Source organism: Mus caroli, unplaced genomic scaffold (assembly GCF_978045245.1).
Source record: "Mus caroli unplaced genomic scaffold, Mus_caroli_1 scaffold_5, whole genome shotgun sequence".
Classification (NCBI taxonomy): domain Eukaryota; kingdom Metazoa; phylum Chordata; class Mammalia; order Rodentia; family Muridae; genus Mus; species Mus caroli.
In genome coordinates this window covers 82,734,366-82,751,765 of record NW_028227260.1, presented here as the reverse complement: position 1 = coordinate 82,751,765, position 17,400 = coordinate 82,734,366, and the positions used below count along the sequence as shown (strand labels likewise).

At 40.6% G+C, this 17,400-nt stretch overlaps 1 protein-coding gene across 1 annotated transcript; it reads right to left on the bottom strand.

Moving 5' to 3' along the window:
* Positions 1-14,593: 14,593 nt before the first annotated feature.
* On the bottom strand, positions 14,594-15,654 carry LOC110287457 (melanoma-associated antigen B2-like). Its single transcript, XM_021154069.1, has one exon. It carries the CDS (start codon positions 15,652-15,654, stop codon positions 14,614-14,616), a length of 1,041 nt encoding a protein of 346 aa, XP_021009728.1. The 3' UTR covers positions 14,594-14,613.
* Between the last annotated feature and the right edge of the window lie 1,746 nt (positions 15,655-17,400).

Sequence of the window (17,400 nt, the reverse complement as noted above, 5' to 3'; positions counted from 1 at the left end):
TTGGGAAATGCCTCCTCTGCTAACCATCCAGAGCATGAACATGTCTATCATTTAAAATGATCTGACATAAATAAATAGGCACGACAAACAAGGTTCCTGAATTTAAGAGATGGGCTCCAAAAAAGATGATCATAGCCATTGTTGTTCACATCTGTAACACCAGAAGGTGAGAGAGCTCAAGTCAAGCCAAGGTTGTACGAGAAGTTCAGTTCAGGCCTCCTCTATGAGGCCATTTTCAGCTACATTTATACATCAAAGGGTAAAACAGTAAGCAAACAAAAATAACTAGAAAGAATAGGAAACAATACAGAAAGAAAGATAACCCTCATGCTTATAGCTTATGTCTTAGCACATACTTATTTTAAAGAAGAAATGGTGTAGGCAAAGTTTTCCCAGCCTGTAAGCTTTTGACACTTTTTGACTTTACATAAGTCCATAATCCAATCACAACCAAATGTAGCCTCTTTTTCTTCAGTATCACTCACAGTTGGATATGAGTTTAAGTTTATACCTTCAGTCTCTGATCAAAAAGGGAAAAAAAATGAAGATTTCTAACCCCTGAGGGCCAGTTTTAATTACATGGCCATGTTCATTCAGAGCAACCTTGACTATGTGGTGTGCAAACCTATCTCAAAAATAAACACATAAACTAAAAAAAATATATAATTACTTTAGTGATCTTATTGCTTTCATTGCATAGTACATGAAGTATTTTAAGTATTATGAAACATTCACAAGAATGAAAAGAACAGTTAATTAGAGGAATTAAGGTAAAACTTAGATTAAATAGAGTGAAAAATTATGGTTTTAGATTATCTTACATCATGGATGTGGCCCCAGCTCTCTCTCAATTACCAGCTGCATGAACTCTGCAAATTATCAAATTATCAAACACACTGAACACACAGGTTCACATCTATAAGCTGTTTTTCATAATCCATGTCTCCTATGAATGCTGGGAGCTAAATAATTAATGAAAAGCATGTGTCACCATGTGGTGACATAGTAAATGGCATGTACTGGATCTGCTTTCTTACAGTAACACATTTCAAGCAATTTTTTTTTCTCTTTTAGATCTTACAATGAGAAGCTAGGGGAGCCTCCTTAGACTGTCATATTCTGAATCCTCATGAGTGTGAAGATGAAAGACATGGGAGGAAATCTTTCTGTTCCCTCTCCTCAAAAGTCCATGATTATACTAGTCGCTATCAGGTGCCATGACTCATCTCTTGATAGAACAGTAGCTCTCTCTCTCTCTCTCTCTCTCTCTCTCTCTCTCTCTCTCTCTCTCTCTCTCTCTCTCTGTGTGTGTGTGTGTGTGTGTGTGTGTGTGTCTTAGTCCTTGAGGCAGAGTCCCCAACTGAACATGGAGCTAGGCTGACAACCTTATTAAACCTCAGCCATCCTCTAGACTCCTCTTTGATCAATGCTAGGGTCAGAGGTGCACAAGCTGCAGCCAAACTCAGTTTTTCATGTGGCAGGAATGGTTTGATCTCAGGTTTTCATGTCTGCCTTGCAAGCAATTTAACAACAAATCTACCACTCCAGTCATGGTCTCCTTTTCTATTTCAGGATAACTTCTCTTTGTGAGGCTTATGCCTCCTTTAAACCCAGAAAGAGAAAGTGAATAGGACATTTCCTAGCTACATATTTGTCAGTGGTATCACTAGAATCCGAACTCTGTCAGATCAGAACTTTCTGGCTGGTAGTTCAACACAGGGTAACAAATGAGTGTCAGTTCAAACCACTGGCTGTCCTAATGTTCTCACTTCAGCTGCTGAGAGACACGACCTTTGAAGACCTTAGAATTAAACCTTTCACTACTTTGCTCACCTAGAATGGGAACTGGTAGGCATCTCTGCCTATCATTACCTCAAGTCCCATATGGTGACAATAGGGAGGATTCTGTATGGCTCTCACAGAAATAAGATAAACGTGCACATACCTTTTCTCTCAATCCAAACCTTGGCACAGCCTGGGAGCCCTCCCTAACTTCATGTAAGACTTGTGGTCTCACTCCAACAGTTTCAAATCTCAGATACTCCCTAGGGAGAAGTGAAACATGCTTTGCTCTCCTCAACTACTCAAGCACTCCCAGGATGAGTGGCAGCCAAAGAAACACGTGTAGGGAGTTATCAGGTTCCTGGTACAAGCTAGAAACCTGCTAGCCTCTGCTGACCTGAGACAGAACCAAGTTCATTGTTCTGGAAGGCCTTGTGATGCCTGAGGAGGAAGAGAATGTGCTTCACTCACACCATGTTTCTCACCATTCTTTCTGTATTTCTGTATTGTTCCCTCATTTACACTTGAGATCAATGACTCCTATTAGGGAGTCTCTCTCTCTCTCTCTCTCTCTCTCTCTCTCTCTCTCTCACACACACACACACACACACACACACACACACACACACACACACTTTCTCTTCAGTTGGACCATCCCTATCAATCCCAGGAGATCTCACTTCTGAGAATCATTTCACAAACTACTACACAAAGGGGTAACTTCAACCTGCCAGTTTTCAGGGCTTCCCAGGGATACAGAGACGAGGATCTGTAAGATGACCTTCCTTCTCTGTTTACCTTTGGGTCCAGAATATAGCTTTTCAAATGTTCCTGTTCTACTTGGAATTGCATGATGCTGTTGGGAAATATTAGCTTATTCATAACAGATCCCAGCAATCCTTTCTCATATAACATGAGAATGCTGCTCCTGGGGGCGTGATATCTCTCATAACATTAGAGAATGTGTTTAATAACTTTGTACAAACTAAAATTTCTGTGTGGGAGTTTCTTCTCTGAGTGGGCATCTTTGTAGTATACCACATATTTGGAGCTATTGGTCTTTTCAACCCTCTCATGTGTTCTCATATCCTAGGCTTTATATTTTAAATTTTATTAGTGGTTTTTGTTATTTTACAATTGCTTGGATGTGCACTATATATTTTTGTCCCTCCTCACCGTATTTCCCTATTTCCCCCTGCTTCTATCCATCCCCCCACCACTCTGCCTTATAACTTTGATTTTGTTTAATGTCCCACGGTTTCAACAGGGCTTTCTTTGTAATACTGACTTAGGCAGTAACTACCAGAGCTCAGTGAACTCACTGGGTACCTAAAAGGAGTCCCCCTCTCTGTTTCTATCTCTCTTTCTCTGTCTCTCCATATCATTCTCCTCTCTGTCTGTCACTGTCTCTGTCTGTCACTGTCCCTCTCCTTCTTCTCCTTCTCTGTCTTCTTCCCTCCTGGGGTCGATCATTTGCCAACAGATCAGCAATATATAATAGGGCCCCATGAGTCCCTTCTCCTCCATTATTGGCAGTTACTATTTAGAAGATGTTACTTTGTAGCCCTCTGAATCCTGCCTCTTTTCCTTTTTATTTGTTTGTTTGTTTGCCACTCATCTGCAATGTTTCCTGACCCTTATGGAGTGGTGTGAATGTCTTTTCTAGGGCTGAGCCCTTAACCTGAACTTGTATTCTTATTATATTGTGCAGCCACTAGTCTTCACATTTATCTGTGTTCAATATAAGGAAAGATTTCTCTGTTTGAGGCTGTGAGAGGCCTTTCTCTGTGGCTACAACTATAGATATTTGGGGGTGAGTTTGATGTTCTGTCAATTTGGCTAGTCACACAGGCTTTATTTTGACTCTGTCTCGTGGACTAAATACTTATTAAAACCCTGCTAGGGGCTGATGAGATGGCTCAGTGGTTAAGAGCACTGACTGCTCTTGCAAAGGTCCTGAGTTCAAATCCCAGCAACCACACGGTGGCTCACAACCATTCATAATGAGATCTGACTCCCTCTTCAGGAGTATCTGAAGACAGCTACAGTGTGCTTACATATAATAAATAAATAAATCTTAAAAAAAAGAAAAAAGAAAAAAATGTTTGCTGTCAAAAAAAAAACAAAAAAACAAACCCTGCTAAACAGAGTAATTTCACCTGTGAAAACATTTATAAAACTGGGTCTCTGTCCTAAGTTTGCCGTGAGACAGAAAGAAGCTGTAATCCAGGAGAGTGACCCCAGGATACTTAAGAAAAAAAAACAACAAAACAGCCCCCCCCTCAAGATGATTGGTTGATTTTATTGGCAGAATTAGATTTGTAGATCACTTTTGCTTATTTTCAGCATCAAAGCAGAAGTCTATGTTGAGTTCTATCTTTTCAATATTATTGAGTGAAAGTTCCAATAACTTAGTGGAGGCTTATATCTCACTACTGAGTAGGAAGGCTAGCTCTTTTCTTAGAATGTTCCTTGCCCTTTGCCCTTGCTTCCAGGCTTGGCTGCAGCTTCAGCTTTTGTTGTAGTTGTTGTTGTTGTTGTTACTTGTTTCTGTTTATTGTCCGTCAAAGATTCATCATATTGACATGAGCTGATACTAGATCTTTTTTTCGTTGATCCTGGCCAAAGAACCCTTCACTTTTTCTTGTTGACATCAGCATAGGATTTTGGATCCTGTAGGAAGAAATAACATGGAAGATCATTGCTGAGAACCTGACAGTATTCTAGGAATCTTTCCTGCACTAGATCTTAGGTGATGAGCTTCCTCGAATACCCAAAGATGAGGTGTGGGACCCCAACATACACTCCTAACATATTCAGGAAATTCCAGACCTCTTTCTCTGGGGCACAGTAATTATTTAAATAGATCACATCTGTGCCCTGGAGAGGGATCTGAATGTTCCCTGTGAGAAGTCCCAGCTCACTGTCTCCACTTACATCATCCTGGAAATCCAGCTTTCTGATCAGGATGGACAACTGACCATTAGGCTGGACTTCTTTCAACTCAAGGCCAAATAATAAGAAACGTTTTTGAAATCTCAGGGAATTGCTCCTTGAAACATTATTGATAACTTTCAGCATTACTTCCCTCCCTGAGGGCTGCTTGATTTTGTACTTGGAGACCATATGCTCCATCAGCATTCATTTCTTCCCCATTATATGACAAATTTGACTTAAGTCCCCTCCTTTGTCCTTTGGCACTGCTAACAGACCTGTATTAGTCAGGGTCTCTAGAGTAACAGAACTTATAACATAAATCTCTCTCCATGTATATGTGTATATGTGTGTATTTACATGTACACACACACACACACACACACACACACACACACATATATGAAGGAGGTTGATTGGAATGACTTACAGGTGCAGTCCAGCTAATGCAAAAATGGCTGACTGTGAACCCAAAATCCAGGAATCTAGTAGTTGATCAGTCCACAGAACTGGATATCTTGGCTTGTCTTCTGTACATCCTGGAATCCCAAAGAAATGGACTGCAAGCCCAGTGAAAGAATGTATGTGCCAGTAAAGTGACAGCAAGCAGGAGCAAAAGCTTCCTTCCTCCATGTAATTATATAGGCTTGAGTGAAAGGGCTGTCCCAGATTAAAGGTGTGTCTCCCCACCTCAAGATCTGGATCAAAGTTCTTTGTCTTCAAAGATATGGGCATGGGGGAAATTTTCCTGAACAGAACAGCAATGGCTTGGCTGTAAGATCCAGAAATGACAAATGGGACCTCATAAAATTGCAAAGCTTCTGTAAGTCAAAAGACACTGTCAATAAAACAAAAAGGCCACCAACAGATTGCAAAAGGATCTTTACCCATCCTAAATCAGATAGGGGGACTAATATCCTATCTATCTATCTATCTATCTATCTATCTATCTATCTATCTATCTATCTATCTATCAAGAAGATGGACTCCAGAAAATCAAATAACCCTATTAAAAAATGGGGTGCAGCACTGAACAAAGAATTCTCAAGTGAGGAATAGAGAATGGCTGAGAAGCATCTGAAAAAAGTGTTCAACATCCTTAATCATCAGGGAAATGCAAATCAAAACAACCCTGAGATTCCACCTCACACCAGTCAGAATGGCTAAGATGAAAAACTCAGGTGACAGCAGATACTGGCGAGGATGTGGAGAAAGAGGAACACTCCTCCATTGTTGGGATTGCAAGCTGGTACAACCACTCTGGAAATCAGTCTGGCGATTCCTCAGAAAATTGGACATAGTACTACCGGAAGATCTGGCATATACCCAGAAGATGTTCCAACTTGTAATAAGGACACATGCTCCACTATGTTCGTAGCAGCCTTATTTATAATAGCCAGAAGCTGGAAAGAACCCAGATGTCCCTCAACAGAGGAATGGATACAGAAAATGTGGGACATTTATACAATGGAGTACTCCTCAGCAATTAAAAACAATGAATTCATGAAATTCTTAGGCAAATGGATGCATCTGCAGGATGTCATCCTGAGTGAGGTAACCCAGTCACAAAAGAACACATATGGTATGCACTCACTGATAAGCAGATATTAGCCCCAAAACTCAGAATATCCTAGATACAATTTGCAAAACACATGAAAGTCAAGAAGAGGGAAGACCAAAGTGTAGATACTTCGGTCCTTCTTAGAATGTGGAACAAAATACTCATGGAATGAGTTAGAGAGACAAAGTTCCCAGCTAAGATGGGAGGAAAGACCATCCAGAGACTGCCCCACCCAGGGATCCATCCCATATACAACCGCCAAACCCAGACACTTTTGCATATGCCAGAAAGATTTTGCTCACAGGACCATAACATAGCTTTCTCTTGTGAGTCTATGCCAATGCCTGGCAAATACAGAAGTTCTGAAACTACTGGATGCTCACAGTCAGCTATTGGATGGAACACAGGGCCCCTATTGAAGGAGCTAGAGAAAGTACCCAAGGAACTAAAGGGGTCTGCAACCCTATAGGAGGAACAACAATATGAACTAACCAGTACCCCCAGAGCTCATGTCTCTAGCTGCATATGTAGCAGAGGATGGCCTAATTGACTATCAATGTGAGGAGAGGCCCTTAGTATTTCGAAGATCATATGCCCCAGTACAGGGGAATGCCAGGGCCAGGAAGCAGGAGTGGGTGGGTTGGGAAGCAGGGAGGGGAGGATATAGGGGGCTTTGGGGATAGCATTTGAAATGTAAATGAAGAAAATATCTAATAAAAAAGGAAAAAGATGTCAGATTGAAAGCTATAATATATAACCAAACGAACTGGTGCATACATATTTATCATAGGTGAAGTAAATTAGGTGCATCAAGTATCCTGGCAGGTCACATGACAAATGTGTAGTAGGACAGCCATCTCATCATTGATAGACAAAAGTTTGTCTTTAATCCTGTTCTGCTTAGCCATGTTCTGTATCATCAGACTCTGTTCTAAAACTAAAGTCCTCAACTCATCCCAGAAACATGCAGAGTGACAAGGCAGCCCACACTTTCAGTACAAGCCTCTGAGCCATGGGTGAGAGCAAGTGCAGCTTCTGTGCTTATTCCAGGGGTGTGAACTTTTCGGTACACATTCAGGGCACCACAGACCTCTTTCAGAACTTACAGGTATCTAGTTGCCATAGCATTAAAACCTAGTTCCTCTCCCCCCATCAAAAGAAAAAAAGGTAAAGTAAACCACAACTGGTCAGAGGCAGGCTTTGATGATTGACACCAGGGTCTTATTATGGGACCCCACTGCTCTGGAGGCAGTATGTAAAAGTCTGATTTCCTCACTACACTTCCTGAAGACAGCTAGCCTTCCCCTAACCCCCACACTTTCTTCAGCCTTTTGCAAACAGAGAGTGCCTGAGCCTCTGAAGACCATTCCACCCCTGTAAATCAAGTGTCATGAACCATTCCATGCCTCCACCACCTCCTTACAACACCTGATATCCTTGAGCCCTGACACACACTTACTATGTCCTGAACCAGGTTGCATGCAAATCTTCTTCTCTTTGGAGTTTAATTTTCAGCTTTCAGGTACACTTTTGTGCTTTCCAAGAACTTACCTCCCCCTATGGGAGAAGAAGCTGTAGGAAGTAAGATTACATGGTTATAACCTCTATCTAATACAGTGGTTCACAACCTTGCTTCTGTTATGAACCTATTATTTGGTCACTACTTCTTAACTCTCAATTTTGCAACTGTTAAGAATATTAGTTTAAACATCTGCAGGATATCTGATATGCAACCCCCGTGGAAAGGTTGTTTGAGTCCTCATACTGGTGTCATTACCCACAGGATGAGAACCACTGGTCTAGTACCTCCCAACCAGGAACAGTGATATTGGGCTCTTGCTCTGTATGTACCCCAGTCCACCAGCTACAGAGGTAGCCCTCCCTTGCCTCTAAGTCCTTTGAGTGGGAGTCAAGATGCAAAGATTGGCAGCTTTGTCCTGGGCCTCAGAGTGCTCTTCTCTGATTTGCCTCTCAGAGCCAAGAAATACCTGTTTGAGGACCAGTCTAAATAGTAAGCCACAACTTCTTGAGACCCGGAGGAAATGATCTAGGCAAACTTCACATGGTGCACAAAGCTTGAGTGTCTGGGTTCTGATAGCAGAGACAGGACTCTGAGCCCACACTTTCTCTTATAGACAGTTCCTTGCATTTCACAGAGGGTCTCTCAGCTTGACTTTGGCTTTGAGCAGGAACTTGCCTTGCAGAACCAGAGTCCCACCCCTTAAAACCTATTAGACTGCTTGCTGTGACACTGCAGAGAGAGATGAGGTGCAGCCCAAACTCTGTCTGCTGACTCAGCAGTGTAGGTCCTGGGTTCCCAGCAACTTCCCATGGTCACGGGCCATGTGCTTCTAACATAGAATTCCCTCCCCTCATTACCTGAAGTGGAAGTCCAGTTATGGCTGTAAGGACTCGTTGCCCATCCCTCACTTTTCCAGCCAGAAAAGTGGTTGAGGGTTTTGAGGTAGCACTCTTTTTGCAACTGGCCCTCCTGTGGTTATTCCTGGTTTCTTCTCTCCTTTGTATCCATTAAAGCCAAGCCTCCTGGCTCTTACAGGGCATGGTCTCTCACTCCCAGCATCCTTCAGGAGAAAAATCAGGGTAGGCTTATCCTCACAGATCAGACAAACCTAATAGCAGCAGTCAGTTCATAAACTCTTTGCTCTTAGTGTATCCTTTTATTAAGTGTTGCTATCATTTATTTCTTGAATTCGTTTTTCTTCTTTATATTCGTGTGTGTACAACATTTGTGTACATGGGCATGTGAATTTTGAGGCATATAAGTAAAGGTAAGAGGACAATTTCAGGGACTAAGTCCAATCCTTCCATTGTAGCACCCATGGATTGAACTCAGGTTGTCAGTCTTATGGATCAAGTGCTTTTAGCAGCCGAGCCATCCTGTCAGTCATGTATTTTTAATTCATGTTGATTCATCTTTTATTGTAAGATAACTTCCTCCTCTTTCAAGAAACACAGATGGCATTGACCCTCTTTTGCATGGTACCTTGTTATATCGGCTTCTTTTCTCATTTAACTATTCCACGTATAATTTTCTGTAGAGCACATTAGGGTAGGGATATTTGGGGCCACTTTGAGCCCACAGCTGTGGATACCATTTTTAAAAGGTCCATTTCAATGATTCCCTGGGCTAGTTTAAGTCCAAATGCAGGTAATAATAAAACAATCCATTCCTTCTAGATCCTGGGAGTCTAGCTATTCCCTCCCACTCATACTAAAATCATACAGTAGAAAATTACTAACAGTTATGCTTGACTAATGTCCAACAGAGATGACAAGGTCATGTGTCTAATAATTTTTAAAAGAAATAGTCTGTGAAACGTAGCGATAGTTTTAATTGAGAAAGATAGAAATGAAAGCATTAGAGGGAAAGATAAGACTAAATCTTCCCAACCACTCATCCAATGAGGAAAAATGAGGAAGGAGCATGTATCTGGGCAAACAATCTGTCCTCTGTGTTCCACAAGGAATCTGTCATTCTAGGGTGTTGCACACTGTGATGATCTGAATGAGAAAGGCCCCAGAGGCTCATATATTTTTCTGCTTCGTCCCCCATTGATGAACTGTTTAAGGGGGGTTAGGGGACATGGCCTTATTGGAGAAGGTGTGTCTCTAGAGATGTGTTTTTTGTCTCTGTCTCTGCTGTCTGTCTGCCTGTCTGTCTGTCTCTGTCTCTGTGTGTCTGCCTGTCTCTCTCTGCCCCTCCTCTCTCTCTGTCTGCTACCTGTGGACACTGTTCCAGTGTCCTGCTCATCTGCTTCTTGCCATGCTGATAATGAACTCCCTCTCTGAAACTGTAAGCAAGTCCACAATAAAATGCTTTCTTTTACAAGAATTGCCTTAGTCATAGTGTCTCTTCACAATAGAACAGGAACTAAGACCCTTGATCTTTCAAGGCCATATCATAGTTTCACTTGTGCTACTCTGAGTCTCCAGTGCTCTAATTATAAAGTAAGGGTCCATGTTTCTCACACAGTGCAATCAGAATTCTAGCAAACAGAACTATGAATAGTTTCCCAAAATACTCATTCAAGATTCCCCCTCTGAGTAACTATCCAATGTGAGAACCCTACCTCTGCTTTACTTAGGTTGGCTTCTATAAGAAAATGATGTTAATAGATACAAAAACAGGATGCATAACAAGAGAATGATTTGGACACATTATATGCATGATAAATAGGTTTGAATAATGCGATGCATTTGGGGTGAGTGTGTTTTCATTATTTATTAATGAATGATTACAATTTCCATCTTATCAAAATAATTCTTTAAAAAGCAAAAACAAAAACAAAAAACATTGCCTCACTGAAGCTATAATCAGATTCTTTTCTTCTGAAGTTCCAGAGGTCTGTCACTGAGAAGTTTGATGTGGAAAAGCGACACTACAAAATAAGAATTTGAAATTAAAGGATGAACTACAAAACATCATACACACACAAAATTAAACAAAAACAAAACATTATGTGCAGGATAACCCCTGTCTGTAAGACTAGTAGAACGGAGCTTATTTTACAAAATAAGTTCAAGTCCTGCTTTATGTATGAATTCATACCACATCTAGACCTGAATATAACAGATGAACAAGAGGATAAGAAAAGAGGGATAGGGAAGAAGATGAGAAAAAATACATAGAAATGAATAGAAAGAAAATAAACTCATGATTATGTCTTCTATCTTTTTGCTGGCCTGATTTATCAGGTTTCTTTGGAAGTATTTCAAAAATGGCTTAATCCAAAGCTATTTTGATCCCCTCATCTTTTAAATGTATATATCATAGGTACATTCTTATTATAACTAAATGTACTCTTTATAATCTTTCTGCATACTTTAGTTGGCCAGAAAGTTTGGATCATACCTGTAATCCCTGTAGTCAGGAATGAGAATTGGCAATCTGTGAGGCTAGCCTTGACTACATGAAAGTTCCAGGGCAACCTGGCTTACAGTGTAACATTCTGTTTCAATGACAAGCAAATATAAAAACCTCACATTGATTTTGCTGATCTTATTGCTCTTGTTCTAATTACATGCAGGAGTTTGAGTAAATAAGTTTTATTGATTTTGATAGATTCACAATAGAAAAAAAGTGACTTAAGAGATATAAGCTTCAGGTTAGATAAAAGAAGGTTATGGCTTTAGGTTATCCCCTACACAGGTTAAAAGACAAACCCAGCTTGTCTTTTAACCAGCTTGCTGAACTTACGAGTTCAGAGACTCTTTGAGCTTCAGATTCTAACTCTGTGAAATGGTTTTGGTAAGTCTTGCCCTCCACAACTGGGAGAAGATAGGTAATGAAATAAAGTACTTGCTACAGTGACTAGCATATTTCAGATTCTTTCCTTCAACTGTTGGATGACTTCAGTCTTTAATCAGTGAGTCCTCCTCACCTTAGACTGGCTATAAAGAAAATGGGGGAGTCTCATCTAACAGCCCTGGTCTAAAACCTTTTCAGTGTGATAATGTAAGGCAGAGCATGACAATTTTATGTCTCTTCTATTCAAAGGTATAATCTCAGCTTGGTCCTTACCCAGGTAACCCGATTTATCCCATCATACAAATGAGATAGCCACTTTTTTGAACTTCGTATTATATCCTCTATCTGAAGCCTGCATTTTCTTTACTCCCAGCAGGAAGAAGTGAGAAATATATTCTCTAGTGTCCTATTTGGCTTTGTGTTACTGTCTGACATTTCTATCACAGTGAAGAGATGTAACTGTAAAAGGCAACTGTAAAAGAAAGCATCTAATCATGGGCTTGCTTACTGTTTCAGAGGGTGAATCCATGACTAACATGGTGGAGAACAAGGCAGCAAGAGTCAGGCATGGCACTGGAGCAGTAGCTGAAAGCTTACATATTATCTATAAGTTGGAGGCTGAGGGAATGAGGCTGTGTGACTCTAATAAAGCCACACCTAATCTTTTCCAAAACAGTACCACCAACTAGGGACCAAACATTCAAATATATAAACTTATGGGTACTACTCTTACTCAAGCCCCCATATTCTACTCCTTGGTCCCCATAGGCATGTAGCCATGCCATAATGCAAAAATCATTTAATACAACTTCAAGAGTCTCCATAGTCTTTCACAGTCTCAATGTTGTTTCAAATTTCAAAGTCTTTTCTGAGATGCAAGACAATCTCCTAATTATAAACCCTCTTTAAAAGAGCATATAAGGGCTGGGGAGATGGCTCAGTGGTTAAAGGCAGTGGCTGTTCTTCCAGAGGTCCTGAGTTCAATCCCCAGCAACCACATGGTGGCTCACAACAATCTAGAATGAGATCTGATACCCTCTTCTGGTATGTCTGAAAGAGTGACATTGTATTCACATGCATAAAATAAATACATCTTTTTAAAAAGAGCATATAAACCAAGGATTTTTTAAATTTACTTTTTACTTATTCACGTTACATCCCACTCACTGCCTCCTCCCAGTACCCTCCCAGAATCCTTCCCCCACCCCTTTTTCTTCTGAGTGTATGGGGTTTCCCCTGAGTATCCCCACACACAGGCATTTCAGGTCTAGCTATATTTGAGACTCTTGTCAGAGATAATGGGTGGATCTCTCTGTGACACACATTATATTCTGATATTTTGATACTCACAATTCTTCTATAATGTTTCTATTTCAGACTTTCTTTTGACTTTGTCTATGAGATTAAATAATTCTAGGAAATGTCCAACAGTTTTAAATCTAATCTCACCCTAGTTTACCTTAAGAATGACTTCCTGTGCCCAGAGTGATGTGGGATGGAGAGCAGATCCAGGATGCTTAAGAAAAAAAAATATGTTCAAGTGATCATTCTCTTTTCTGGTAGAACTACAATAGCATCTGCCATGAGAGACTTATCTTCCAGAGTAAATAAGATGCCCATTGTGGTGTTGAGTGAAACAATGCTATATGTCAGCTAGGCATCTGTTCTACTATAATGTATTCTCCTTCCTGATCTGAAGTACCTAATCACTTGAAGTTATATAACCTTGCAAATCTAAATATGCACAATGCCATTAAATATTCATTTTTTATGAATTATGATTTCATTATTAAGACAGTTTTCATTACAATTATTTGGGGAATCAGAAAGCATGCAATGGAGGTCAGTCAACAATTGGTCCTTCCACCATGTGGAACCTAGAGAGAAAACCTAGGTTGTCCAATATAGTAGCAGGTGCTAAGCTACCTTGTAGGCCCTCTGTTCTATTTTGGAACTCACTCTTTTGCTTCTAAGTCTGTAATGTGGGCCCAAGTACCTTTTTAATGTTTACCAAGATGTATATTGGAGTACTGAAATAACAGCCTCAGTTTTGGTTTCAGCTTAGGAGTGAAGTCCTGTGGGATCTAGATCAGGGGTCTAGTATGAATCCTGCTACTTAGTATCCCTGTGAACTCCAGAATATTTGGATATTCTGTAACTCTTGAACTTTCCACTAAGAAGAAGTGAACTTAATAGTCCTTTTGGTAAGGACCAAAAAGATTCATGTTGAACGCATGGCTTTGGTATCTGTCTCATCCTGTATTCACTTATTGAAGACTGGTGTTCACTAATGTGAGTATTTTGAGGTGTTTCATTGCTACTATCTACCAGGATTTTTTTCATGTTTAACCTAAGAGATGCCATAAAATTTATGGTTCTGGGGCCCCCAAACAGAGAGTGAAAACAACAAAAACATTCTGTCACAAGGCAAGGAGACATGGAAAATGTGTTTTTGATCAAACACACATTCCCATTTCTTTAGGAAGCAGACCACATTTGACCCACACCCATAACAAGAGCTTCTTCTAGAACCTATAATTGCATAGGTAGCTGCTGTGTATTATTTTCTTAAACATCTTCAGGAAGACTACCCAAGAACAGATGTTCAGTTAAGTGCTTTGGTAAAAGATAAACCTCAAACGAGAAATCCAACTCTGTGATTTTGTTTCTTAGGTATCCTTTAATAGCATAAGCAAAGCAGGTATTTGTTTCTTACAAGTTTGAAAAGAAGGAAAATATGGAGTAAAACAACATGAACTTAAAGTCTATTACTTTTTCTCTCAATTCTTTTCTCTCCTAAGTACAATTACATTCTAATTCCATGTTGTCTTATGGTACATTGCCAAAGTTAATTATGAAATTTCAAATATTTCACATCACAACAAACTTTCAGCCATCAACTTGGTAAACAGCAATGAAGGCATAATCTATTGTATTATTTCTATGTAACTTCTGATTTCAAGTAAACACAATGATAAAAGACACTAAACAGTTTTGTCAACAAGTAATTTGAGCATCACAAAAACAAAGATTAGCAGGCCCTTTCAATCACTTGGTAGAGACTACCTTAGACATCACTAACATGTGTAGGGAGGCTGGACTTGGCTTTAGAACGTTTCTTGGCCTTAGATTTAGTGCTTCTCTGGGCTTCATCTCCAGCTTGGGCTCTAGCTTTCCCCTTCAAAGATTCTTCATGATTGTATGGATAGGTAGAGGAGCCAGTCTCATTGATGTGGCCCAAAAATTCCATCACCTTTACCCGGCTCGATTCAGCATAAGCTTTTGGACCCCACAGGAACTGATAGCATGGAGGATCACTATCAGGAACCTGACGGTATTCTAGGTAGTTTTCCTGCACTAGATCTTCAGTGATGAGCTTCCTTGCATCCCCAAAGATGAGGTGTGGAACCCCATCATAGATTCCTAACATACTCAGGAAGTGCCAGACCTCTTCCTCTGGGAGACAGTAACCATTCAAATAGATCACACTTAAGAGAGGGATCAGAATGCCCCTAGTAGGAAGACCTAGCTCACTGCTCCCACTTCCATCATCCTGGAAATCTAACTTACTGACAAGAATGTAGGTTTGACCATGGGGCTGGATTTCTTTCACCTCAAGGCCAAAAACCAGATCCATGCGGTTGGAGGCTTTCTTAAGGATCTCCGGGAACTGCTCCTTGAAACTTTTAGTGACAACATTCAGCATTTCTTTCCTCAGCAGGGGCTCCTTCTGTTTGTACTTGTTGAGCATATACTCCATCAGCATCCCAGTCTTCCTTGTTAGAAGATCTTGCTGTGGGCTCTTCTTGGATTTCTGGGCCGCAGAGGAACTCACATATTTCTTTCCTTGGCTCATGGCACCCGTATCAGTGCTTTTGCAGGCAATGCAAATACTAAAAGTGGCGGTACTAGGCATTTCTTGAAACAACTTGGCAAGGATTTCAGAAGAAGTACTTGGCACAGCATCTCCAGAGGGCAGAGCAGAGGAAGAGGATGACTCTTCCTCCTCTGGTGCCATGGTTTCAGTATCCTCAAGCTCCTGGAACTTAGTTTTGCTCTGGCGGCGTTTCTCACGAGCCCGGACCTTACTCTTCTGTCCCCTGGGCATGATGGATAGGGTCAGTGATAGCAGGCAGGAACAAACAGCAGAGCAGTTGACTTGGATACCTAGACAAAGAGAGTGAGATAATATATATGAGCACCTTAATTGTGTTTTGAATAGATTGCCTTTTTAATCAATATCCCTTTAACTTTCCCCAAACCCACAGAGTTCTTGTTCTGATCAGCCTGCAGGTACTGCCAAGAATCAGCAAGTCTCCTTGTCTTCCAGTGTGTGATCACAGCTTACTTCTAGGATTATATTAACTCTTTTAAGCTTCTGTTCCCTCCTCTCTGAAGCTCTCATTTGACAGCTCAGAGGTTCCTCATAGCCCTGAGGGAGACTGCTTCAGGGAGTTTCAGTTCCACTGCACTAACTGGGTACACAGAGTGCTAAGAATTTAGCAAAGCCATTTCCATCTTGGGCACTTTGGGTCTTCAATCTTCCTTCAGGTTCCTTACCTAGGCTCCCTGTAACATTGGCACCACCTTCTTCTAAACTTTCAGACTGAGGTTATATTCACTCTTTGTGCTCAAAAACAAAGAGCCTAGTCAAGTGCTAAACTGGCAGCTCTTCTCTTTGCTCTCTAAAGGTGAGCCTGTCCTCAGAACTGTGATTATTGCTAACAATGCTAGCACGTTCATAACTTTCAATAGATCTGGGGCTCTAAATGGGCCTCTTCTTTCTGAAAATGGTGACTCACCATAGGTTATTGTCCCAAATTCACTCCTTTCAGGCCCTGCATACCAAGGCTTACATGAATCTACTCCACTTGGCCAATCAGGCCAAGGTAGCTGATTTTGTGAAGCTACCTCTCAAGGAAATGAGACAGCACTTTACTTTGTCACATCCCCCAAGAGACTTATAAAGTCCTATACTACTTTCAACATTTCATTTTGTTCCCAGTCCATGTAACATACCTCTATGCTTAAACATTCTTAATGCTTTTCTCCTTTGCATATTTTGACTATACTAAATACTGTGTTTCATCATGAAAATTTACACACATATATTTGGCATTTTGATCAAATTCTTCTGCTATTGTCCTCTCTTTTCACTGCTTCTTTTTTTTTTAACAGAGACTGTTGTTTCTCACAAACCTCTCATATCTAAAATTGCATGCGGTTCTTAAATATATGATTAAATCCTTCTGTGTTTTCTTTGTTCTGCATCTTGTACTTTAAACATTGTATCACTACACAATTCAGGATGGCCTTGCTTTCAGAATATTTTCTCCTGTGTCTGCATCCCTCCCACATGCTCCCCTGGGTTGTCTAAATACAAGTTACTTGGGCCTTTTTAGTTTACATCTTTTGTTTTTTGTTTGTTTGTTTTTTTTTTAAGTTTTCTTTTGAGTTTTATTGTTTGGATTTTGTTTTCTTTCTTCTTTTTGGGAGTGAGGGAGCATTTTGACTTCCGAACTCCTGAGGATTTAGTAAAATTGTTCCATGTTTACTTGCCTAATCTGCACAGGGTCTTCTAGAGCCCAGTGCAAAGGTGGCAGAGTGTGGAAGCAGAATTGTTTAGAATGAGTATTCTTTATCACTCGTGGTTTAAAGTTTGACTTTAATTGTGGGCATCATCATGCCATCTTCTGGGCTCCTTCCTAAGATCAAGGTTCCCCCCTCACCCCCGTTCTCTGGGTGAGACCTTCTAAGATATGTCACAAACCACGGCTTTCTCAGAACAAGCCCAGCGACCTAGGGATGGAATTGAATGCAATCCCTGTGATTATCAGAAGAGTAGGCTCTTCTT

Coding starts and splice junctions, on each gene's coding strand:
- LOC110287457 (XM_021154069.1), bottom strand. CDS start 15,654: ATGCCCAGGGGACAGAAGAGTAAGGTCCGGGCTCGTGAGAAACGCCGC.